The sequence below is a fragment of the Toxotes jaculatrix genome, chromosome 15 (assembly GCF_017976425.1).
Source record: "Toxotes jaculatrix isolate fToxJac2 chromosome 15, fToxJac2.pri, whole genome shotgun sequence".
In the NCBI taxonomy this organism is placed as follows: Eukaryota; Metazoa; Chordata; class Actinopteri; family Toxotidae; genus Toxotes; species Toxotes jaculatrix.
Genome location: NC_054408.1, coordinates 13,289,592 through 13,315,644, shown reverse-complemented (window position 1 = coordinate 13,315,644; position 26,053 = coordinate 13,289,592). Strand labels below are relative to the sequence as shown.

The 26,053-nt window shown below is 41.2% G+C and overlaps 1 protein-coding gene across 4 annotated transcripts in view; it reads left to right on the top strand.

The window, feature by feature from the left end:
* tanc1b (tetratricopeptide repeat, ankyrin repeat and coiled-coil containing 1b) overlaps positions 1-26,053 on the top strand; it is a 100,733-nt gene that overhangs the window by 52,368 nt on the left and 22,312 nt on the right. For 3 of the 4 annotated variants that reach the window (XM_041056935.1, XM_041056934.1, XM_041056937.1), the window contains 8 exons: positions 1,155-1,288; positions 3,925-4,114; positions 7,873-8,205; positions 17,510-17,632; positions 19,916-20,197; positions 20,446-20,600; positions 24,444-24,675; positions 24,989-25,155. In XM_041056935.1, the coding sequence (XP_040912869.1) occupies positions 1,155-1,288; positions 3,925-4,114; positions 7,873-8,205; positions 17,510-17,632; positions 19,916-20,197; positions 20,446-20,600; positions 24,444-24,675; positions 24,989-25,155 (1,616 nt within the window). Of the gene's footprint in view, positions 1-369; positions 1,289-3,924; positions 4,115-7,872; positions 8,206-17,509; positions 17,633-19,915; positions 20,198-20,445; positions 20,601-24,443; positions 24,676-24,988; positions 25,156-26,053 lie in introns of all 4 variants that reach the window. The other variant, XM_041056936.1, reaches the window with a different exon arrangement.

Genomic DNA, 26,053 nt, shown 5'->3' with positions numbered 1-26,053 from the left:
TTATTATTATTATCATAATAAATTTATTACCTTACATTACCTTACCTGTATATTGGTATTTGCATGCCAAAGATGTATATGCTTGTGTATGCCTGTCTGGCAGCTTGAGTTTTGACTTCAGCAGGGTTTGGTAGTACACTGTGCCGTTGGACTTTGTTTGCATTTAATCAGATTTACTGCCAACATTATTAATAACTGTGGAAGAAAGAGGCTAAAGGAGAAAATGAAGGAGAGGAGGAAAAGGTGCTGACAGAGAGCTGTATAATAAGCTTTTGTATCTTGGATGTTCTCTCTCTTTCTCCCTCTCTCTCTCTCTGTCCGTTTCCCTCCCTCCATCTGTTTGTCTGGTAATCAGATTTTTCTCTTAAGAGAATGCTGTGATTTTGTTTTCATTAATTTGTCACATCTACATTTGTTTTATCATGCATCTACACGTATGCATGATAAAACGCTGTTGAGTTTCAGCACAGGTATTTGTACAAAGTGTCATATTTATCTCCAGTGTTGAGGGTTGTAAGTAAATGCAAAAAGGCAATACCTTTTAAACTGGAAAAAAAAAAAGACTGCATGTGGTCCCTGCCTCGTCGATGGCACCCGAACCTTGAAATTGCTGCCTAAACAAGTATTAAGGCTTGAGAGTTAAGGCTGCAGACTGTCTAAGCTGTGTTCGAAAAAGCCCATGTCCACTCATTGATATTCAGAGGCTCTATGAGTGAGAGCTGTAAACAACCAGAAAGCCCTGGAATTGGCACTCAAGGCGTGTTGCGGGACACGCACACGCACAGACACACAGACAGTGTCTCTGCTTTCTTAACAATGCTAGACATTCACATGTATTCAGACTCTTTTAGAACACCCTCACACACACAAACTATAATCCGCACCACACTCTCTCTCCCTCTCTCTCTCCCTCTCTCCCTCGCTCTTCTTTGCTCCCCCTCTCCAGGTCTGCACTACATCAGTAGCAGCTGGAGAGTGCAGCATAGCATTTCAGAGCAGAGCTGAGGAGGGCAGGGCAGGCAGAGTGGCCCCTGTGTGGGCCATCCAGTAGAGAGGGGGAATCTGCCTGCTAATGTTGAGCATTTCTCTTCTTCTCTCTCTCACCCTCTCGATCTCTCTCTCTCTCCCTCTCTCTCTCTCTCTCTCTCCTCTAGAGCTGCAAGCAGAAAAACAGCCAAGCTCCTCCTCCCCTGCCACCCAGGAACTGATGACAAGGCTGGGCTTTTTACTGGGAGAAGGGATCCCGGGTACGGCACGCATACCTATGGACGACAAGAATGAAAAGAAGGTATTTCATTTTCTCCCTCCCCTTCATCTCCCTCCCTCTTCCAACAGCAGCTGCTGCCGCTGCTGCAGCACACAGATAGAGAGATAGAGAAGAGAGGGAAAGGATGAGAGGAGGAAGGAGTTGTTGCAGTGTAACAGAAGAATGGATTTTTTTGTTGCAGCTTGATTATTTTTTTCTTCTCTTGTACACTGTTTTTCTAAAATGAGGATTTAGGAGGGACCTCTTGGAATTACTTTTTTGGCACAACAGGCAACGGTAACTGTCAAACTGTTTTGTCTTAGATGTTGAAGATGTTCTAAAGAAAGTGACTGCCTTTTCAAAATTGGCTGAAAGTGGTTTTATTTCAGTGCTACCGCTCCATTTTGGTGCGTTAGTCACCCAGTAACTTGAGTGCTCTTCCAGGGGCTCTTGAGTATGTAACAAGAGTGTCTGAGCCCAGGTCCAGAAATAGAGTTATGTTAGGTCTGAGCCGCAGTTTGTTTGGCTCTACTAATTAAGCTGGGGCTGTGTGAAGAGCAGAGCAGAACCCAGCATGCTGTGCTTGCCTCATTCAACTCGTGTCTCGGACACATTTTGACACTGAACCAGCAATTTTAGGAATTTGAAAGAAGCTCACAAAGTATTTTCATTATTTCAGATGTCAAAAGAAGAGACAGACAATGTGAAAGTGTAATGTTTTGTTTTTTTACTTTGTGTTTGTTTGTTTGTGTGCATGTAGGTGTGTGCTTTCAGAGCTCAGATGGGAGGAGCACATTAATGTCATCTGCCAGCAATTCTCTTTCCCTCCATACTGCTGTTTTACAACATGTCTTTAGCTCAGCATGTTGTTTTTAGATCTGCCTTGCGGTAAATTATTAAATGTCAGTAAGCTGTTTGGCTCGTACTTGATAGGTGGTACCAGCTCTGGGCTGCAGCCTCAGGCTGGAAGTTGCCAAGCGAAAGATACCGGCATGAAAACAAGGGTAGACTTAGAAACAGGAAATGTTATGTGATGGGGAGAAAACTAGCATTCCAGAAGTTGTTAATGATGTGGCCAGACACGCAGCATCTCTCCTGTTCTGCTGTTTGTACTCTTTCACATGCTGTTTGTTTGACCTTTAGACAGCAACAGTCAGTACATGTTTAATGAGAGGTTAGTCCACTTCTCTCTCAAACTGACTAAGAATTGGTGGAACTTACTATCTTATTTGATTAGACTGAACAAGACGAGCTATGTCTCAACTAATTTTCTATCAAGTGATGTTAATTCTGGCGACTTACCTCAAACACTGTGGCCTGTAGCGCCTACAGTGCAGTGGCTCATTAGATTTTATGACTTTACTATATTATTTATAGAATTAGGCATGTGATATTGTGTTTCTCTGTACAACAGAATTTTACAATATTAATGTTTGTAGTAAGAGAAATCACTTTTAATCAATACATAAATGAAGTGAATACTATTCCAATTGGAGTAAAGAGTTATCCTCAAAGATTTTAGTGTATATGTGAGAAAGCCTTAAAAAACAGGATGTTTGGGGGTGTGTGAGGTTGTGTATAATTGTTAGAAATGGTTTGTGATGTTTTGTTGAGCGTTTCATTGGTGGAGTTTGTTTGAGGTTACACACCCTTGTAGTAAGTGCTGCTTGAAAAGCCAACTGTGGGTGAAAGTCCCTCAGGCAGAAAAATATTTGCATCAAAGCTGGTTTATGGGGAGTGAGGCTTTATTTAATTTGACCTAGGCTAGATTTTAATTGGGGTATTTTATGTGGAAACAGGTTGGTGTTGAGAAAATGAACAAGCATTCCTCTGATTTGATCAAGTTCCCCAAAAGAGTGGATTATAGAAGCTAATTATGGACATTTTTGTTTGGTGTCTACTTGTCTGTAAAGTCCTGTGTCTGATAAAGAAAATTATCCCTCGGTAAGGTTTGTTGAATTTATTGGACTTGTGAATGGGGCAGTTTGAGGAAGCAATAATCAGGCTCAGTTTCTGTGCTGTGTAGCTGTTTGAGGGCTTGGGTTCTTCTTACCCTGGGACAAGAGTAACTGTCTTGAGCTACAGTACATTGTATAGAATCAGAATACAGTTTAAGGAAGATGGAGGAACAGGACAAACCGGCTTTAATTTGGATTTCCACAGTTGTCAGTTAGCTCAAAGAAAGATTCAGCCGCTGTATGCTTGTCAGACAGGCTTGATGACATGAGAAAGGTATCTATTGTGTCACAAAAAAAAGTTGAGAGCTCTTCCCTCGTGAAATTCTCTTCAGGCTTATTTTGGTTCCTCCAGATAATATGACTGTGTAATTTTCAAGCCCTGCTCCATTTACAGTCCTTACGCCCTTCGATTTATATGTCATGCTCACATGTGAAAGGCTTGTGTATTTGTGAGGGAATTTTTTGCATTGCTTTCACATGATACAAATCAAATCGGCAATGAACTTTGATCATATCGTTCTCTAAAAGTCTTTAATTCTTGTTCCAAGATCAGTTAGAAATTTGTTTTTGTTGTAGTTAGTTCTGCTCATGGTGAAAAAATGTGAACATATTGCCAGCTGATAGTTTATATTGAGTTGACTTCATACTTCATTGACATAATTGATTTGAAGTAGTGCACTAGCGTACCTTAACCCTTTTCTCTGCCTTTCTTCTCCCCAGTGCTCTGTGACTAGCCAGGGTATCAGCCCCTGCTCTACACTCACCAGCAGCACGGCATCTCCCAGCACTGACAGTCCATGTTCTACGCTCAACAGCACAACCAGCCGCCCCCCTCTCAGCCGCTCCAGCCCCTGTGGGACCATCACCAGCCCCAGCTCCACACTTGAGAGCAAAGACAGTGGGATTATAGGTAAGACATTACCAATTCCTTCTTCGTACCCAAATAGCAACAGGTAGCATTCATGTCCTTATAGGTACCCTCTGGAGCTTTTGACCAATAGTAGAGCTGCTATGGAGCAGTGTTTTTATGAGAAGGTCCCTGTTTTGTTTGAATCCTGAATGCACATGAGGATGCATTCCTGTCACAGGTTTCACACTGGATTTCTTTCTTTCTTTCTTTTTTTGTTGAAATTGGCTTTGGGTGGATGTTTTGTGTTGAAGCAAATGCATTCAACATGTTTGTCAGGCCTCAAGTCCGCACACAACGCGTTTATGTGAGTGACACTCAATGTAAACATAACATTGTTTGTTTTCAAGAAAACTCCACTCGCTTTCATGCTAGCAGCTTAAAGCAGCCTGCTGGAAACATTTTACTGTTGTTTTTGTATTTGAAGCAGTTGTCTCAAATCCTGCAGGATGATGCAAAACAAAAACATTCAGTATTGGCTGATATTCATATCTCAACCCACATGACATAAAGCAACATATTGAATATCTATGGAGGGGCGATTGATAAGTTTGTGGCCTAAGATAGAAGCAGTCAATTTTAGAAAACTTTGCACATTTACGTTTCAACATTGTCCCCTCCTACACTTACACACTTAGTCCAGTGGTCATGGAGCGTGTGGGTCCCTTCTTTGTAGATGTCAGCACCTTGTTCCTCCAGAAAGTGGTCCACTGCTACAATGATGTCATCATCACTGTCCAAATGGTGACCACTGAGCTCCTTCTTCTTCTCAGGGAAGAGGTTGTAGTCTGAAGGTGCCAAGTCAGGTCAAGGACATCTTTGGGTGATAAGCCCTTGAGACTGAAGTAGTGGATAGCTGCACGAAGGCCAATGTCAATTTTCTCAGACAGTGCTGACTTGAAATTTTAAAATACCTGAACCAGAAATACCACAGATGTTATTAACTTCAAACTTTATGCATAATCACTCACAGAGCTGACCTGCATGTACATGCAGTGAGAGCTGTATAACTCATCTCCTTCTACTTTAGGCCATGAACTTATCAATCATCCCTCAAAGCAACAAACGGACTTCACTGCAGTTAGAAACCACCTGTGGTGCCTTTGCCAAAATAGTCAGTAACCATGCAAGGAATGCCAGTGATGAGCCAAGTCAGCTGCAGATCCAGTGGGAAACCAGTCACAGTGAATCAGTAGCTCAGTTAGGAGTGGTAGTACCCCACCTCTGAGCAATGACAGAAAGCTCCACCCAGCCTCTGACTTACTGCAGCAGGCTTACCAGTGGCTGCATTAGTTGCTAGGTTTGATAAAATAAGTGATGACAAAGGCTCTGCTGACCTCTCAGTAACCGATTTTTTTTTTTTTTTTGGCATTTATTCTGCACAATATAACCGTCAGCACAGATTCCTCTCCACAGTATTTTTATTGCTTATTACAGCTCTTCTACTTTTTAATTGGTAACCTGAGAATTGTTAACTCGTGCACTTTGTGATTTAAACCAAAAAGTCTCACCTGCATTTCATCAGTCATTCATCATTATGTTAAACTACTGGGACTGAATAGCCTTTGTGTCAGATTGCATTCATCCTCTGCCATGTGTCAGTTATTAGGTTTGTATGGAGCTGTTCCGGTATGAGGGACCAGTGGGGTGACAGTTGCCACAGTTTGACATTGTACTGTATCTCTAGTAATAGCCCTGTAAGACATCAGGGGATTTACACAAGCTGACAGGAAGATGACGTCCATTCATGTATTAATCCGTGTGCCGTTTTCCCTCACAAAGCCTCCATTGGCTATAAAATGTCAGGATTTCACTCCGAAAATGGGGTTTGAATGTTTGTACTGCGGATCCTGCAGTTATCCTCGGATGAACTTAAATCATTTCTGAAGGAAATGTGGTTATTGAGGTAACTGACTGGCAAGATTGTTCTCCAGTAGAAAGCAAAGCATGCTAAGGCCAGATATAACACAACAATTTAGATTTCCAATTCTGTGGAGTTCACATTACCACTTACCAAGAGTCCGTCATTCTGTCCCCCCAGAGCAATATCATCGCTAGCTGCTGAATAATTTATGGAAGCTGTGATATAGTATCTTCTAGCATGGAGTATCTAGCTGCCACCCAGGTTGAAACATGCAGTCATATAGCATGTTGTAGTCCATTTCATTGTAAAGCTACTTTGCTTGGGTCAAATAAAAACTGGTCTTCAACATCCCACCTACCAGCCTTAATAAGACTGTGCAGACATGGAAAAGAACAAAGCTGTGTTGTGTCCACAAGTCAGATTCCAGCCTGTGATTAATGTTCCCTGTTCTTTGAAGTTTGGCTCTGAGTCCGATTTCAAAAGCACATTAATTTGGCTTTGTACTGCATTAAAAGCTTCTTGGTGGAATTGGGGAGAGTTTGCTGTAATGTCAATTTATCATATAACCATATACTCTTTTATCAAGCATTCGTATATTCTCATAAACTCGTATATTCAATTCTGAGTACATACAACATGACCTGTAGTGGCCTAATGTACTGTACTTTGTGAAGACACCTGCTATGTCTCTGGTGCCTCTGAGCACAACTTACACTTTATCTCTAATTTTTGACCTTCAGATTATTTCGTCTCCCTTCCATCCCTGCCATCCTGGTATGTGAGAAACAGGCATAAGTACTCTGGGAACTTGTAACCTGGGATCAGACCTCTGTAGCATTTGGTGCTGCTTGAGCTCTGATCTTTCTGCAGAAATTGATTACTCTGTAAACCTTATTTTGTAATAAAATATCAAAAGACAATTACACTCTAAAGAATTTTATTTCAATTCTCATCAGGAGGAAAGTATTTTTCCACCACATTTACAAAACAGCTATCAGTCGGGTTTTTGCATGACGTTCCTGGAGGAGGATCCATAACAGGCCTATAGCAATGACCATAACCTGCTCTTTAAATGGTTAAAAGACAAGTTAGCCGCTATGCTGAGAGCAGGGCTAGGTGTGACTACTCTTATGAATGATGTCATATTTGCTGTCCAGGTAAACAGCATTGTAGTCACAGGTCCTGGATGTTTTTGCTATATTAATGATGATGTAACATGTTGCAGCATTATGAAACCCAGATTAGTAATGTGTGATGCAAACACAGCCAGCTGGCCAGTCACGTCCAGTCGTCTGACTGTACTGATGTCTCTGTATCCAGCTGCCTGTCATTGTGTAGCTCTGGCCCTCCACTCAGCTTTTGGGATTGTGTTAAAGGGCTGGGTTGACCTGGGAGAGGATTAAAGGATTTATTCTCATATAAGTAAAGCACCTGTCTAAACTTAAAAAAATACCAAAGGCAGTTTTTAACACAAGTTGTTCACTGTTTTCTTAAATTTTTTTAAATGTTAGAGACTGAATTTTGTTTCGTAGTTCAGCATCCTGTTGCTGCTTACAAGATTTGATATTGGATCCTTCATCTGAACCGAAGAAAAGAAAAAACTAAAGACATTAGAGGAGTCTGTGCTCAGGAAACAAATGCAAATCTATGACATCATGTCTTTCCAGTCGCTGCAAATACAATTCAGGAAGTGAACTGATAGGGGCAATGAGGAAAGTCAGGGAGTCATTCAAAGTTAAAAGTTCAATTACAGCTCAGTGTCTCACTTGAGATAGAAACATGTTCAGAGCACACAAAGATCATTATTCTCATATCTCTCCACTTTCTTTTCTCCCTTTTCTCTCATCTTACCTCCTCACTTGCGCTAATTCCCTTCTCTGTTTTCATCTCCTCTTAGCCACCATCACTAGTTCTTCGGAGAATGATGACCGTAGCGGCTCCAGCCTGGAGTGGAGTAAGGATGGCAGCCTGAGAGGCAGCGGGCGCCATGGCCTGGCACAGAGCGTGCGGGCTGACACCTGCTCTCCTGTGGCCGAAGAGGACTCCAACAGTGCCACAGCAACACCAGCCGACACCCCGTCCAGGACAGACCAGCAGCAACAGCAGTCCACCGTATCAGCAGGGGCATCAGGGCCACCACAGCCTCCAAGTCACTCACCTGAGGGACCCGTTCCATACCCACCCCAGACATCATCTTCCCTCATGATGCCGAGGCCGAACTCTGTAGCAGGTATGAGCCTGTGGTTTTTTAGCTTCAGACATTTGGGTGTCTTCTGTGCGGGACGTAGAAAATAATGGATCTGTATACCTTTACTCATTGATTCTGTGATTTAATATAGCAATTACATGAACCATTGTACTTAAGCTTTCTTCTTGGAACCTAGCAGCTTTTGTAATGGTGACAGGAAAACTGTGACTGTGCTTGGATGTCTTCCTGCATTTCATTGGCAATCAGTTCAAGACTGTGACGCTATGATACGACCGGTGCCTGAGGCTGACAAGTGGCATGTCATTTCTTGTCCAAGAAAGTGACAGACGAAGACAGGAAAAAAAATCGTGAGGGTATAGAGGGAAGGGAAAGTTAGTGTTTTCTAAAGAGGAGTGAGGTATCAAGGCAGAAGGTGGGGATTAGGCAGCTGTTGCGTGTTGTGCCTGGACCCAGCCTGCCATGTCCGACCTAAGCACAGGCCACTGTCTGGCTGATCTGTTCTGCATTCCTGACCTGGAACCTCCCTGTTGTGGCTCAGCTCGCCATATCCATACAGCTGTCACAGTTGTTGATAGCCCTCCCCCTTTCTTTTCCCAGGTCTCCCTTGCATTGCCTCCCTCTGTTTTTGCTGTTTCTGAGCCACAGGTTTTACATATTCCTTTATAACTTAAACCGTTGCAGGGATGTCCAAAGGTGAATTGGGACCAAGTTGATGCCATAATCAGAAAAAGTCAAGTCCTCACTGAATGCTATAGTTAAACTAATTAATAGAAGGATTATTTTCAGTTGTTTTACTTTTAGATTTACTAAGGACAGTTTTGAAAGTGTCAGTGAGCTGTGATCACCAGCAGTGTGGTCTGCAGCTCCTCTTGAAAGCTCATGCTAGTTGTATCAGTCTATACCCAGGGGAACATACTGCACATGCTTGCTATTAGGTTGGCAAGACAAATAGAAATATATTTGATGGTTACGGCTTTTACAAACTACACACTTGAAATGGATGGAAAAAACTGTTATAGGGAAGGTGAAGATTGTACGAAATGGTGGGTAATTGTGACAGAAGCAAACAGGTAAACAAAAAGATTATTGAGAAAATTAACTGTATGTCACTCTGCATTGTACTAGCAGATGATTCCACTGGTGAGGTGAAATGACAGAGAAATTACGACAGCATGAAAACATGAAAACATAAGTGGACTCTGATCACACTAGTCAGCAAGACACCGACAAGGGGCCATGCTTGTCTCAAAGCTCTTACAATTTGCAACAAGGAGCCCACTTAACCGGTGAAGGTATTCTGCTTATCCTGAATGTCAACATTATCCTTGCAGTATTTTCTTGAACAGAAGCAGAACAAATAGTACATGGTTGGTGCATAGCCTGGTCTCAGACACAGAATACATGCCATATCTTGTGTATGTATTTCCCACACTGTGCACTTCTTTTTCACAACACTTCGATAGTGTTTCTAGAGCAAAATCTTACGACAACATAAAGTTGCACAAGGCATTGTCATTATTTTCCCTTGACATAAAACAGTGCAAACACACCGCATTGGCTCATAAAGCTAACAAACCAGGAAATATTTGACTGTTTTTCTGTGTTGGTTTGCGTTTGAGCACCAGTGTGCTTGTCTCTGTGCGTGCTCCAAGAGTTTATGGGCTGGTGTCATAGTTATGCAGCGTTGCCCTCTAGAGACATTGTGGAAATCACACCTCAGATTTTACACCGTGTGAAAAAGCCCTGCGAGAGGACATCGTCGACGTGTTGAGACAACTACATTTATGGGCCCAAACCAATCTATGTTGGTGTCACGGTGTGCCAGGGACAGAGCTTCTTTTCTGTTGATACTCAAGGAAATAGTATTCAGTAAAAAAAATAATGATTCTAAAGAAGCAATTACTGAAGCAGGAAGGAACTAAATGGAGGAGATATCATTGTAGATAGCAAACAACAATGTATTCATCATTAGTGCATTCACTCTGTGTGCCAGAACCTTGGTGACTAGTCTTCTTTGTCTGGCTTTTTTACCAATATGTCCTTGACGTTAAACAAGGACATGATCCAATATGAAAATAATTATAATGGCTGGATATTGTTTGCTTAAATATACTGATGCTAAACTTTAGAGAAAAGCAGATAAATGATTCCCTCTCCCTAAAAGTTTGGAGTGGAGTCTGCGGTGATGTCGAGGTTATACTGGAGTTTTAGGCTGATGAAGGAGCAGGATATGAAGGCAAAGCTCTTATTTTTAGAGTTTTATCATATCCCAACAGTTACTGTGGTCATGGGCTCTTAGAAGTGATCTAAGGATGGAGATTGCAGGAACAAACAACTAAAATTAATTTTCTTTCCTATGCAGTCTAGGCTTACTTTAAGGCACAGTGTGAAGTGCTTTGACATCTGAAAGGAGCTCTAAGTAGAACTCCCGCTTCTTGAAGCCAAAACAAACGAGTTAAGGTTATTTGAACATCCCTGCAGGTGTCCAGGAGGCATCCAGCTGCGAGGCGCCCCTGAGTGTTAGACACAGAGGGAGTGGTTGCTACTGTGACATTGTGACATGTACTGGAAAATTGATTGATGGGTGGATACGATGCATACATACGATTGATACATCTCTCTATATCTATCTCTCTGTCTATCTATCTATCTATCTATCTATATAATTGATAGATAGATAGATAGATAGATAGATAGATAGATAGATAGATAGATACCTACAATAAACCTACAATAAAGCAAATGTTCATGCAGTGTGATTTCATTGGATCAGTTGACTCAGCATTAGAATATTGGGGTAACTACAACAGAGAGTTAAGCGAATGACATGAAGTTGCAGAGAGTTGCAGCACAAAGGCCACATTTTCTTAAAGGCAACATGGATTTTGTCCAGATGTCTATTGCCAGTCAACCGGTGTATAGCTGAACCTCCAGAATGTTAGCTATGTATGAAGAAGGAATGTCGGCATATTACTGAGAAGTGTCATTTGCACTGCCTTGGTGCGTGCGCGTGTACACACACACACACACACACGCACGCACGCACACTCTCACACTGTGGCTAACTTCTCCCTGGGCTGCAGTGGGAGCTCAAGCAACACTGTGTGGAGCCTGCATGTGCTATGTCAAGTTCCATAAATGTTGGCACACGCCACCTGTCACAGCAGAAAGGGCTGAATTCAGATGCCTCTTTAGGAGCAGTTTGTAATTGTAGCATTAGCTGGTAGTCTAAGGAAGGATCTTCATCCACCGTTCCTCACAGAAAATAGTTCCTGCCCCATCTTGTAAGGCAGCTTTAAAAGTTGTCACAGCAGCAGCACAGATATTTATCATCCATTTGATATCAAAATATATCCTGTCTTAAAGGTCATAGCTTACATAGAGAGCACGAAAGAAATATGAATGGCTTTTTTTTTTTTCCCTGGGCTTCTTTGTGTCTTCAGAGAACCTCAATGGGAAGATCTTTTACTTCCTCACTCTGTAAGCTTGAGTGCAATGCAGTCCTTTTTTCTCAGCCCAGTATTAAAAGCCTGCTGAGACAGCTCTCAACTGACGAGCAACGTTTCTTGCTAATGTAATAAACTGCTGTCTTAACGATGATTTAGTTTGGTTCATGGTGTCCGATTCATTGATATCTAATTTTTTTATGTGGTGCAATATTATAAATCACAATTCAGTTCAATAACTATCAGTCACAATTCCATAACCACCAAATAAATGTGCAGTAATGCAAGTCAGATTATGTGAAAAAAGCAAAGAGACAAGAAAACGTTCCTCAAAATATTGTGAAAAATTGCTAAATGGTGTTGTCAAACCAAGAGACAGTGTTTAAACAGCGGTAAAGATTGAATATTGTTTTTTGTGCTGAAAATCTGAATGAAGTACAATAATTGCCCCCATTTCATGCTTATGGTGGAAATAGTGTTGTCCTCAGCAGTATTAATAAGAAGCAGGATAGTTTGTTCCATGGCACAGGTGGCATTATTGTTTCTTTCAATCCAGCATTTTAGAGTATGAAAATAAATCTTGCAGTTGATGGCATGTTGGATTTAGCCTCTTAGGTCTTTTTTTCAAGTGCCTGCTCAGCACATTCACAAAACTAACCTTTCGTCTAAATTGATACTTTCAAATGTCAGCTGTTGAATCTATAAACACGCAGTTTCACAGAATTTCAATTCAATTTCAATGTGTCTTGCACTCTCTGCCATCCTTACTCCTCATTATACTTAAGTAATAAAAATCTATTTTTGAGTCATTCAAGTTAAGCTTTTTACAAAGGCTTACAGAGTCAAAGGGCCGTATTAGTTCTGGCCACTGGAATTCCATGATTTTGAAATCTTAGCCTGAGCTACTTGTGGTTGGGTTACTCAGACAGAGAGACTGAGTTAGGGTCATTGTGGCTGAGGAATGGTGCTGCAGTGCTTCTGTGGTGTTTAGCTATTCAGCAAAGCTTTGTGGTCTGAGCCATGGTGGTACAGTATGCGCTCTCTGTTTGTGTGTACTCCAAAGTCTTCTGTTCCTCTGGTAAAAGTCACGGTGTGTGACACCGTCACCAGTGACAATGATTTGACAGTGACAACCAAATTCTAGGATTTGTTGCTTCTCTATCAAAACGTTGGAAAACATTATCAAGGTAAGTGAGCACAGCTCACATCTGTGTTTTATTAGAGAGACCTGGTCCATGTGAACACAATCTGGGACTCAGAGATGTTTTCAAAGGTGAGACAGTAATTTTTTCAAAATCATGTGTCTCAAACTGGTGCAGTACTGCTGCACAAAAGACGAGTTATGGCTTTTTAAATTCAATATGCTGTAGTCTCTCTGTACCCTGTACTGGAGCAGGAAGGAGTGATGTAACTGTTTTATGTGAAATGCTGGAAGCTCATAACATTTCTTGTAGTTTTTAAGACAGTACTGTCTGCTGCAATTTTTGCAACCTGTTTGAAGACACGACTGCATGTTGTCAGTGTTTTGTGATGTTTTCAGGTAGCCGTGGAATTCACCTCCGCCTCTGGCTTGATGTAGACATTGATCTGTTTAGACCAGAGATTGAAAAGAAAGCAAAAAGAAAGCAAAAAGAAAGCAGATAACCCATTCATACCCTTCGGCTCTCTGAAAAGGTCACAGTCATATCTTTTTAAATGTCCATTTTCAGAAAATTGTCAGTGCCGCTCTGTCACAGCAGGAGCAAAATAAAAACCTTTGCAGAGATCAATCTGCTTGAGTTTTGAGGAGCCGTTTAAAATTCTGCTCAGTGGCACTCCTTTGATAGATCAGAACTTGCCAATCTCAAAGGGCCGGAGTGTTAGATAACTACTCTCTGCTACAACAGTCAAGTTTGATTAACAGCACCCCACAACTAAGAATTATGTAAGAGCTGTTCAGGAACTATGCAGCCGTTATGACGTCAAGAGTGTCTCCAGGTCTCTCTTCTTCCTTGGTGTAGTTCTTCATTATAGTTAGTCATGTATGACCTGCCTATTGTGTATGAAGTTCCTGTGTACAAAGTATACTTTAAAGTTTCTCTTTCTATATCCTGCTTTTAGGTCTGTACGGTGCAGTCTGTAGTTATTTTATGATTATATGCTTTTTAGAAACAACATTTCTAAATTTTGCACTGACTCTCCTCAGGATGATTTGTAATTCGTTTTGTGATGACTTCTCTGTCCAGTTGTACTTTATTGTTAGCACTAATTAGAAGATGCCACATCTGTCTTGTCAGATGTTAGCAATAAAATTTGTAATATTTATATCTGCTAAAGATTGGCATGTTGGCATTCTCATTGTTAGCATACTGATATTAGAAACTTGGCTGTGGACTTTTTTCCTGTTTCTTTGGAATTATTTTATCAGTCCAAAGTAGCAAGATGCTTTTACAATCTAAAAAAAATTTGAAAGTCTTCTGTGAATCCTGCAGTGAGACACAGTTTTCCAGAATTAAGCATTGTAAATTTGATGAACTCCAAAATAAACCAAATTATTCCTCACAATCATAATTCTTTTAGATGGAAAAATATGCCAGACAAAGCTCTATGACAAAAACATAGTCACTGAAGTTAGTACTGACAGTGAGCGGGTAGTTCCTCAACATATAAATTTTTCACCTTTGATCAAGAAAGTGGACTACTGCAGCCAGAGAATTTTTTAAGTTTCCATGGTAACAAGCTAAATTTGCATGCAGACCACTTAATTTCCACTTAGCACTTACTCATCTTAAGTAAAAGGGATTCAGACTTAACAGATCAGAGGAGGGCTGGAGCTAGAGGTGATGTTAAGGTGAACAGAGAATTTACCACCACAGATAGGGATGGGTGGGTGATTAAGTGTGTGTGTCTATATATATATAAATATATATTTTTTTAACAGTTTATCTTCCCGTTTGATTTTTTGTAACTAATTTCCTTATATCAAAAGTTCCAGGGTCATAGTTCTAATTTTCCGTGTTTTAAACACCCCTGACCTTGCCTATGTGATCACTATGTCATGTCATCATCTGCCGCTTATCTGGGTCACTATGTGATTTTTGAATACTTGGCTTAATTGTAACAGTAACAGTAATAATTTGTACCTATCACCCACACCCATCTCAGTGGGAATCAGACTTCCATCTGTTTTACAGCCTCCAAATATTTTGCAATGCATTTTAGAGAGAATTTGCAGGACTTCCAGCCTCATTCTTAAAACTGTCTTTCACTCTTAGCTCACTCTTATCTCATCACAATGGTTACAGTGAACTTATACAGCTTGAAAAGGCAAGACGGTGGGCAAGGTGATGAGAGCACTGATCGTATCTAATGGTAAAGAGCAGAAGGGAGTCAAGTCAGGGGTATCAAGGGGGTCAGTGGTTGAAGAAGAGGAGCTCAGCCTTTTTCTCTGGCCTGTCATGGAAAACGCAGAAAGGTTTCAAAGGGCAGACATGCCTGGGGAAAAAAAAAAACATTTTCATCAGAATACACATTTGTGCAGCTTCGAAGTCACTTCAAGCACAGACTTCAAGGTATCATATGTACGTTTTATCAATGAGTGGAGCTGCACAAGAATGGGAAGGAATCCAGACACTGAGGGTAGAAAAAGAATTGACGAGGGGGATTGGAGGGATGTGAAGGAATCTTGTGGGAATTCTTGGCCTGGAAAGAATTGTGGATAACAAGAGATATGACTTACTGAAAAGGAAGAATTGTGACGGTCTAGGATATAGTACCACAGATAGGAATAAAGGAGTGTGTGCATTTAAATTACTTAAACAAGTCATAGTATTTGTATTACTCCCAGTACTTGCTCTTTGGACCACTGGGGGAAAATATGTGTCTTGTATAGAATAATGTTCACTGTGGCTTTTTCTGTCCTGTCTTCAGAAACTTTGAAAAGATCTAAAGAGGACAAAAAAAAGAGAAAGACGTCCTCTTGTGCTCTGCTGGTGTCAGTAGTGGGCTTTAGTGGCGATTTGCTGCATAGAGTTGATTCTCTCTCTCCTCCTCCTCTGCTAACACATCTCCCTTGCCCCTGCCTCCCACAGTATCCGTGTTATATTCTTTCACATACTCACTTTTTCCGCATGCCTCTCTGCTATCCCTCACCCCACTCCAGCCACGATCTTTGATTAATACGACAGTAGCTTCTCATTACAAACTGTAATCAGCCACTGGAGACTAAATCGCTTGGTTTTCCATTTGTATTTCCTCTAATTCACTCCCTTTTCACCCTCTGCTTCTTTCTTACCAAATTTTGTGTGTGTCTGTGTCTGTGTGTGTCTGTGCGAGCAGCACATAGACAGAGGTCTTTGCGTGAGTGTAGGGAGGCTGACACCCCTCCGTATTCATTTAGTGAGTGCCTAATGCTGTGGATGCTGTGACTGGTTGAGCACTAGAGAGGGGGCAACCAAGCCCTCAGTCAGCTCAGCAGCTGAATGCTGCCAGTGTGCCTGCATGGGAGCACTGGGGCAGAGGAATCGCTTTTGTGCCCTCAGTGAGCTCATCCACTGGGAGCACTCTCCACAGATTTAGCTGAGGGTCTGCACCCTGCCTACTTGCCTGTATGCCTGCCCAAATATATTCCACGCTGGGGACAAGGGGAGGGCTTTGAGAATTCCCATTATCCTTCCAGGCTCTGCTGCTGGATGTAAGTAGCTGTTCAGTCTAGCTTTAGGATCAGATGTGTTAGTGCTGTATTGCTCTGCACTGACTCACTTCGCAATATATGTGTTTACCTTTGTTGTTTTTTTTTGTTCTTTGTTCTAAGTTAGACTTTGTCCTCTATATTTACTTGTGAAAGCACCATCCACTGCAGTAAGAGTACCCACAAGGGCCTTCTTTTATTCCAGTCAACATTGTATTGACGGCAGCTTTCTCCGTTGCTCTGTTGTCAGCAGACGGGTTTTAATTAATGGGACATTCCAGAGAGCAAGTTAGCGACCAAGTGAGGGAGGGAAGAGAAGAGTTGAGTGTTTGCGACAGTCTCTCCCAGCTGAGGCTGATAAAGTAGAAAGCAGCAGCTTTGAATCTGCTCTTCAGCAGGGCCAAGAGAGCATGGATCACCATGGAGATAGCATTGTTCAACAGTGAGCAGCAATTGGAAGAGAGACCTAGTTGCACTAATTCACTAACGTCTTTTATGATGTTTACAGACTACACTTTGGTTTGTAATCAGTGGCTCATCAAGTAGTTCACCTGCAAAATTTAGATGGAAACATCATACATTTGGGGTTGAAAACATCTCCTGCTTTGAGAAGTCTCCTCCTACGAAGAATTGAATAAACCAAAACTTTCTACAATGCAATTTGTACAATGCAATTTCAAACATCTGAGTTTTCTTCTGGGTCCTTTATATTTTAAAATGTTGAAGGATCAACCTGTAGTAGCAAAAAAATCTTTTTTTCAAAACAAGCGTAACATTAACAGTAATTTGGATAGCGTTTTGGAATGCATCGTATTATTTGCCTTGTTCTTGAATGGTTGTGCATTGAGTTACAAATATTGTGGGCACTTCTACATTATAGGATAGCGGCAAACCTCTCACTGCTATACTGTGTGTAGCTGTCAGCTCAGGTCAAAGAAAAAAGGGAGTCTTTCTGTCTTGACTCACAGATACTGCTATAGAATACTGGTACCTGTGCACACTGCCTCAAGCAAGCTTCAAATGTCAGAGCGCACTAGCTTGCCTCCTCTTCACTCATCCTCTCTCAGCAATGTCAAATGTGCCACAAAAACCTTACTCCTGTGTGTGTGTGTGTGTTTCTGTCGTGCTCTTTAATGTCGTTGTGTCAAATACACTCAAAAGGGTCTGTGCTTCACTTTCTCTCTTTTTCTGTCTGTGTCTCTGTCTCCAGCGACCAGTTCTACAAAGCTGGAAGATCTGAGCTTTCTTGATGAGCAGCGCAACACTCCCCTGCGGACATCCATTCGCCTGCCCTGGCACAACACAGGAGGAAGGCCACCTCAGGACTCTAAAGGTGACTGCAATATGCATTACTGCTGTAGATACACTTGAGCCAGCCAGGGCAAAGTGGGAAAAAACACATCACGTAACGTATTTACCAGTTCTCTTGTTTTTGAAATAGTGACACTTTATACTTTTGTGTCATATAAACTGTCACTATCACAAAAACAAGAGATAGTGACAGTTTATACATTTGAGTTGTATTTATGTCAGTCGTACTGTTAGCAATTTAACTATTTGTAGTTATTCAGCAGATGGTAAAATACTAAGAATAGTATGTGAACAGTAACATTTTCATTGTTTCTTGCTCAACCTCAGCAAATAAATTTTAAAAATGACAGTAGGTATGAGGTTAAAGTTCTGTGTTTCAGTTTTAGTGGTGTTTGGGGTTTTATATTCTTATTGGGTTAACAGTTTAGGAATTGTGACTCTTTATACCATTTAGAGTTATGTATAAAAAGAGCTGCAGGACATACATGGTTGTTCCAAGGTTGATCTAAACATCCTCAAATTAAAGCTCAGAATCAACACTTATACCTCATAATCGTGTTTAATTTCCAATCCAATATGTCTGAGTGCAAAGCCAAAATCAAAACTGTCAGCACTGAGTGGTACTAATGCTATGCTATCAAAACACATTAGAAGAATTAGGTTGTTTGCCAACTTTACAGATGAAATTGTGGAAAGATTCCTTGGTTCGCCTGCCTATGTCTTCCTTATATGTTTTGAGTACTTCGTCAGAAGAACAGAGAGAAATCCCACAGTGTAAATGTTTGATGAGAACATGAATAATTCAATACGACATCATTAGATACTCAAAACTATTTAACCCTACTTTGAAAATGTCTGCTTCCTTATCCACACCTCCTTAACCATGAAGTTGTTACAGCAGCATCATGTTAATTTTATATCCCTGGCGGGTGTTAAATCATTACTGGGGAACAATCCATGTCTGTTCAGACTAAGTTCATGTTTTATATGTGTATATACATATATTTAGTTTTACACCTCCGTTATTACCCAGGACAGTAAACAGCTGTATGCCAGTCACTGTTACAGTAATTTAGACTTAAGAGAGAAATGAGGCGTGGTTTGTTTTCTTGTAGTAGTGGTGAGAGTGTGGGTAAGAGACACCACCACAGCCTGTAGAGTAGGTCAGGTCAGAAGTATTTTGGCAAACTTTGCCAACAGAATGTTCTATAGCTGTGTCTGTTGAAGCGCACATATATGTCTGATTGTGTGATTCAGATGTTTTGTCCTGTTTAGAGAAAGTCACGAGGAAGACAACCTGAGACATATGACATCAGTCATTTCACTGATGAAGAAGATGTAATAAATCTGTTAAAGAATATGCTGGTGGTAATGCATTCCTTGTCCTATTAACTTAAAAGCTTGTATATTTAGGAATCCTGCCAACCAGCTTTCCAAAGTAGAATGATAAATAAATCAATTTGCTTCTTTCCCAGCAGCCATTACTTTTGATTTATTTGAAGTATTTAAAGTATTTTTACCACATAAAAACAACTTGCAGAGATAAAAATGTATTTAAAAATAAGTAATCCATCATGATGATATAGTTACTGCCATATGGTAATGAAGTTTGGCACAGGGGCTGAAAAGTCTCCTGTATTTTTACATTCAAGGAAAGTTTAGCATCCGGGATCAACAACAACAGCAACAATAAAAATATACAAACTGAAAGCTAAGCCATTGTTGAGCTAAGACAAGCAGTCAGACCAAAAGTATACTTCTTTTAAAAAAGGAGTAGCTATTTGGTCAATATGAAAGTAGGCAAAAATATCATTTTGGTATTAGCAATAAAAGCAGTAAGTTTAACTATCATCTGTAGTATGAGTAATGACTGTAAAAGCAGGAGCAGCAGTACTATTAGTAGTTGTATTGGTACAAGTATTAGCAGAGAGGATAAGAGCTTCAAAAGAGTTCCTGAGTGATTGTTCCTGAGTGAGTGTTAGGAGATTTAATTAGTGCTGAAGTGGACTGGAAAGAGTCCACTCTCCAGTCCACTTACATTGTGATTGCATTTAAAGTAACATTCATTCAAGCTAAATCACACAATGAAAATGGATGATCTTTATGCATTCCTTCAAAACTGATATACAGTTATATGGAGACGTTCCCAGGATTGTCTGTATTAATCCCAAAAGCAAACTGAAGCAAGTTTCTTGCCTTTGTCTGAAAAAGCAGTATCTCTGACGCTGCATGGTTTTGTTTTGTTAGAAAAGTAATGACACAGTTATAATTCCAATATGCTTCATTCCTTATCTCTTTTCCTCAGCTCGATTTGCTCCCTACAAACCTGTGGACATCATGCTCAAGCCTTTGTTATTTGAGGTGCCCAGCATCACCACGGACTCTGTGTTCGTGGGCCGAGATTGGCTCTTTCAGCAGCTGGAAGATGTCCTGAAGGGTAGCGAATTCACAGAGAACCATGGCGCTGTAGTGGTGGGCAGCGTGGGTTATGGGAAGACGGCCATCATCTCCCGACTAGTTGCACTGAGCTGCCACGGAGGCCGTATGCGTCAGATTGCCTCCAACAGTCCCAGCGCCTCCCCAAAAAGTAATCAATTTTAGTATTTGCCTTTGGATGTGAGAAGTACATTAGTTTCAACTTTTGTGTGTATTTTAATATTTGCTTGCAGATTGTAAAAATGGAGTGAGGGTATATCTACTGACACTATGAACATCAAAATTCAGATGTGGTTATATTAATTTCACAAAACAGGGTCTGGCATTTTCAGCGTCCATTCATGATCATTTTTGCACTTGTAAAAGTCATATGTCATATATCCTCGATGTTTCTGCCAGGTGGTGGGGGCCCAAGCACAGAACTTCCTCTCAGCCAGCCCCCACAGCCGACTCCACCTTCCAGCGCTAGCAACACGCTGAGGACCAACAGTTGCCCGGGGACCCCCGAGATGCAGCAGCGCAGGGAGGTGGCCGTCAAACGTCTGGCTGCAAAGGTACGACTTAAGCCATGTCCTCAGCATGAAAAGAAAAAAAAAATCTAAATGTATAAGCAAATAGAATAGATAGATGATGATCTATCAAAAAATACATAAATAAATAAATGTGAAAATAAACGTTTGGTCTGATTACAACTGGCACCTGAGAGAAAAGTGGTGTTATAGAGGCGATTCAGTGATTATTTAAACAGATGCATTGGGATCTGCTCTCTGTTGTGTACATTAATTAATTATAATTAATGATAGATATATTAATTATATATCTACCTTTCTTTAATTTCCCCTGTGTGTGTGTTCGTGATACTCTCCCTTATTAAAAATGATGCTGGTGGTGTGCAGTACGTTGCTTTCAGTACATATAAATGTCCTGCAGAAACTTGATACTGGCTCTGCTCATTTTATTTATGTTCATATGTGTTTGTATGCGATTTACGATTGTTTATGTTCATTTGTTTGATATCCCACCTATGAAATATGGATAGTCTAAGGCAATCTGCTGAGATTATGAAAGACGGTGCCACCATAGCTCTTTCAGAGACCTGTAATATCACGGGCCAGTTTGACTTGAGAAGCAGTTAGTTAAAGATTTGCCCTTGAAAAACGAGTTCAGTCTTAATGTCCACAGCAGCTCAGCACTGCAGTATGAAGGAGGAGGTGGGAAGATAGAAAACTTTGGCCTTCGGTCTTTAGCATGCCTTTTTGGCTCTCACATAGAAGGCATTTGCATTGTGAATGGTGAGGACTACCACAGGGTCTTTCACTCTGCTGTCATGGGAACGCAAAAGCTCATTTTTTTATAGTGCACCTGTAAAGTTTTTTTTTTTTGTATACATCATTTAGGGGTTACATCTCAGCTGCTGTAGCTTTCAGTACTTTTTATCAAACAGCTCTTTGAGTTGCACTACATTAAATAGATTTGACATCAAAAACAATACATAAAGTCTAATAGCGTTTCATTATTTTTTTTCTGTGCACAGACGACCATAGGCCGCCAGGACACCCCGCATTCTATGATTTTAAACATAATCTTCAAAGGCCTTCACTGTTGACATTTAGCGGTAAACAGTTTGCAGGGAACCAAGCAACAAATGACCACCCACTGATTATTGTTAGTCCCCCACATTTCTCTCTGCATGAGAGTCTGCCTGTCTGGGAAGGCTTTAACGATAAGGATTTTCAGTTGGTCATACATGTAGCAACAAGTGAACAGTTTTAATGTTTCTGTATATTAGTTAGGCGCACTGTCATCATTATTGTTGACCACTTGTCAGAGTTTGCAGCAAAGACGCAAACATGATTTGGACCATATCTCTGCTCCGGTGTGGTCTGTGGAAGTGCTACCTGCAGCTTTCTTTTAGTTTTATAATTATTAGCTCTACATCTTGGGACGCTGCTGTTCAAACTGTCATGTTTGCTTTTGTCAATGACTTTCGTATCAGCAAATCTTATAGATGGCTGAAACTCTCAGACGTTTAATAACTTGGGCATTTCTTTGCCTGCTGAGAGTTTTAATAAGGATGATGTGGGACCACTGTGATTCAAAGAATATTTTGGATTCACAAAGGCGTTCATAGCTTTGTTATGGCGGGTTGTTAGCTCTTTTGATGCGTGACACAGCTTTCTAATGAGACTCTTTGTCCGTGTTTTAATGTTACTGATTACACCTCCAGGGTTTAGCACTCTTTGCACGTCATGGATGCTGCCTTAGCAGTGAAATGGTGCATGAGGCATCTATTGTACACCTTCCCTGTGTCACTGGAAATGCTCAAGTTCATGCACCGGACAGGCGGCTGTAAGCTACTGAGGCTCAGTAGTGTCCCAAGCAGTATCCCCCAAAGCCAATTATTGTGTAAAGTGTTTCCAACAGGCGCTCTCACAGGGGCTCTGTTCCTGTGATGTCTGAATGCTGATACAACACTGAGCAGCTTCTATTAGATTCTGTCAGTTCTTTTTAATCATTGATTTAAAAGTGGTCTCACAGGGGCACTGAGGCCATTACATTTTATGGTTTATCACATGTTTTGTGCCTTACTCCTATGACACAAACACATATTTAGGGATTGTTTCCCAACAGCGAATTCATTGTTGTTCCAGTAGATGAAGTACTGCAGGCGCTCTGCAGAGTGTTGCATCATCAGTTGTTGAGATTCTTATTGCTCATTGATGAGGCAGTAGTGTGCCTGCCTGGTACACCATAACTATCACTGCAGTCTCTTTGGCAGCTGCCTTTCCAGAGTTATTGTATTTATACAAACTTTTATTTACTGTATTCACTGAGCATAATTTCACAGCTCCCATCTGTCGCCCTCAATTTGTGTGACACATAAAGTGGCCCGAGAGAAAAGTGTTCCAAATCCCCCAGTGTGATGTAATGTAATATTTGATAATCTATTCAAAAGAATCAAGGAATCAGTTGCTATGTTTTTTTGTGGCTTATTTTGTTAAGTTGGTTCCTATTTTCCCACTGTAATTCTTATTCTTTATTATGATATGTAGAGTAAATTTAATTCCATGGGTTTTAATAGTCTTAGGCTGCTGTGTTCTTCACTTCTAGAAAGTTACAGATTTGGCTGAATAACTTTTCTAAATGATTACAACATTAGCTTTACAGAGACACAATTTTTTGTTGCTTTTATAAAGAATACCTGGAGACAAGAAGTTGAGGGCATAGTGGTAGCTAGAGGGGAAATGTGCCCCTGACAAAGCTCCAAAAAGAGACTGCAATTTCGAGTGTCCTCATTGAGGACCGCCATCACAAGGCTCTGAATTGGTGTGGACAGTTTACTGTTTATATGTAGCCTTGTTTCAGATCTCTACATCACCGTCAATATCTTTGTTGTTTCGGTAGAATGGTACTTCAGTTTAATTATCAGGCTAGGTTTCACCCACATTTGAGCAAGAACCCATCATGGTAGTCCCACAATGGACATAATGTCTCTGCCTCTAGTCCTTATCTTACCACAGCAACCCACTTTAGACCAAGCCTTCTGCGCTTTCTCAGATATGACTTAAGGGCATGGCAGAGGCTCTCACTTTGTTACAGCTGAAGTGCTTATGGTGGATTTATGAGCCCATGTGGTTTATATTTCCTCCATTACAAATGAAGGAAACATAAATGCACTTTCAAATGTCACTTTGTTAAAGCTTTGAAGAAAGTTGGGCCTGAAACATTTTAAAGCACAGAAGCCTTTTTCCATGTCTGCTAAGTTATTATTTTAGCTTTAGGCTTTAGTCAGTAATTTCTCCTGAAGCTGGTCATCACTGCTGATGCAGCAATAGGCAGGTAGAGCTGGCAGAGGAACAGGTCACCTGCACCTCCTCCTGTTGCCCCTAGAAGTGTGTCAGCTCCTCCAGGTTGCCCTGTAATTAGAACACAGCCATACGTCCCCGGGGCATCTCTCTTTCCTTCTTCCTCATCATTCTTTTTCCATCTAAATCAGACTTCCTAAGAACACTGCAGCAACCTGCTCAGACGCCAAAGATCCTCCTTTTAGAAGTCCACCTGGGATCCTCTGGCTCCTTTTTATAATAGAGTTTATCTGAGGTGGTCAGACACTGCCCAGTTACTTCATCGTCCTTTCAGTGTGGACTAGTCTGGATCAAATCATGTTCTCAACCTGACTGAAGAGTTAGTATGTGGCTTCATGAGCGCTATGAATATCAAAAAGCATCAGATTCAAAATTGTGTCCACTGAGTTTGTTTTATCAGTCAACAAGGATTTTGACTTTTGCAAAGGCTTTGAGGTTATTGATCGTTCCCAGCTTTACATATTACTCATTACTAAAGTCTGAGGTCACCCTGCCCTCATCTGTTTTTCCTTCCTCTCCTTTGTTTTCCAGGTGGTGGCATATCACTACTGTCAGGCGGATAACACATACACTTGCTTGGTACCAGAGTTTGTACATAGTATTGCAGCCCTGCTGTGCAGAGCACACCAGCTCACTGCATACCGGGAGCTGCTGCTGAAAGAGCCCCACCTGCAGAGCATGCTCAGTCTACGCTCCTGTGTTCAGGACCCAATGGCTGCTTTCCGGAGGGGCGTCCTGGAGCCGCTAGCCAGCCTTCGTAAAGGTAAAACACAGCTAATATTTCAAAATGTTGTACTTGTCAGTGTGTTTTATTTGCCTGCTAGATGTTTATGAAAATATTTATGAAAATGAAGAAAGTATTTTTCATTTTCCCAAAGTAAAGGTCAGTCTAAGGAAAAGCCCTTACCAGTCAGTCTCACTGCACCACTGAGAGAGCGGAGTTTAGTTACTGCAGTGAAATAAAGCACTTCTCTGCACTCTCACCACGGGGCAGTGGAGTTGACCTAAAACTGTTATGAGCTGTACCTCACTGCACATCTTCGCACCTTTGTTAATTACTCTGTTTATGTTTCCAGAGCGTAAGATTCCAGAGGAGGACTACATCATCTTGATAGATGGGCTGAACGAAGCAGAGTTTCATAAGCCTGACTACGGAGACACCATTGCCTCCTTCATCACTAAGATCATTGCCAAGTTTCCTTCCTGGCTCAAACTGGTGGTCACTGTCCGGGTCAACTTACTGGTAAGACAGAACTCATGAATAAAAAAAAAAAAAGTGTTGTGCTGAGCTTGTAGTGTCTTACCACAAGTAGATTTCTTGGACTATGGCAGAATGGATCATCATTTGAGACATGTTAAATATTTCAAATGAACCTGCTTGTGTTAGGAAAGAGGGTTATAATCACCTCTTCCTATAATCGAACGTATCAATGCCAAATTAAAAAAAAGCAACACCTTATGAGCCGGGTCTGCTGTTACGTCTTGATACTCCTGCTGATTGACATCGGACTGTGTAGATTTTGACATGTGTGAAAGTTGAAAGGTCTTCCTGAACTGCTCCTTCCTCCCTGTCATACTCCGCTCTCTGCAGAGTCATTTTTTGTCAAGCATGTCCAGGACCATTCAAGAAGCAGTTGAAGTATCAGTGACCCAGGAATCAAGGCTGCATGACAGGGAAGGAGCAGTCAGTCACTTGGAGCAGACTAGCTTGGTGACACTAGGTTGATGAGATGTGCTGGGCCTGTGCTGAACTCACACTGGCAAAGGCTGAAGCTTTGGCATGCCTGATGAGACACATGACGGCTGATTTTCTCTTTCCTGGGACAAAGGGGTGATCCTGGATAATAATGTGAATGCTGACTGACTGACATCCAGAACTCAATTTATTAATGCTCAGGCAGAAGCCAGGCGGAGGGTACTGTCCATCAGTATGTAGTACGCTACAAACCCAGTTCGGCCCATTTGCATTTATCCTGCAAATGTGTGCCAAACTTAAAGTTGGATTTATGGCAAGGTTTTCCTCTGGATGTGCTAAATCAGTATGTTGCTACAGTGATATTTTGTCTTCAGCTCTTATTCACATCTGTTAATCCGTCAGTATCAGTTTATGATGTGGAAAGATGTCACAGTTGAGTGCACAC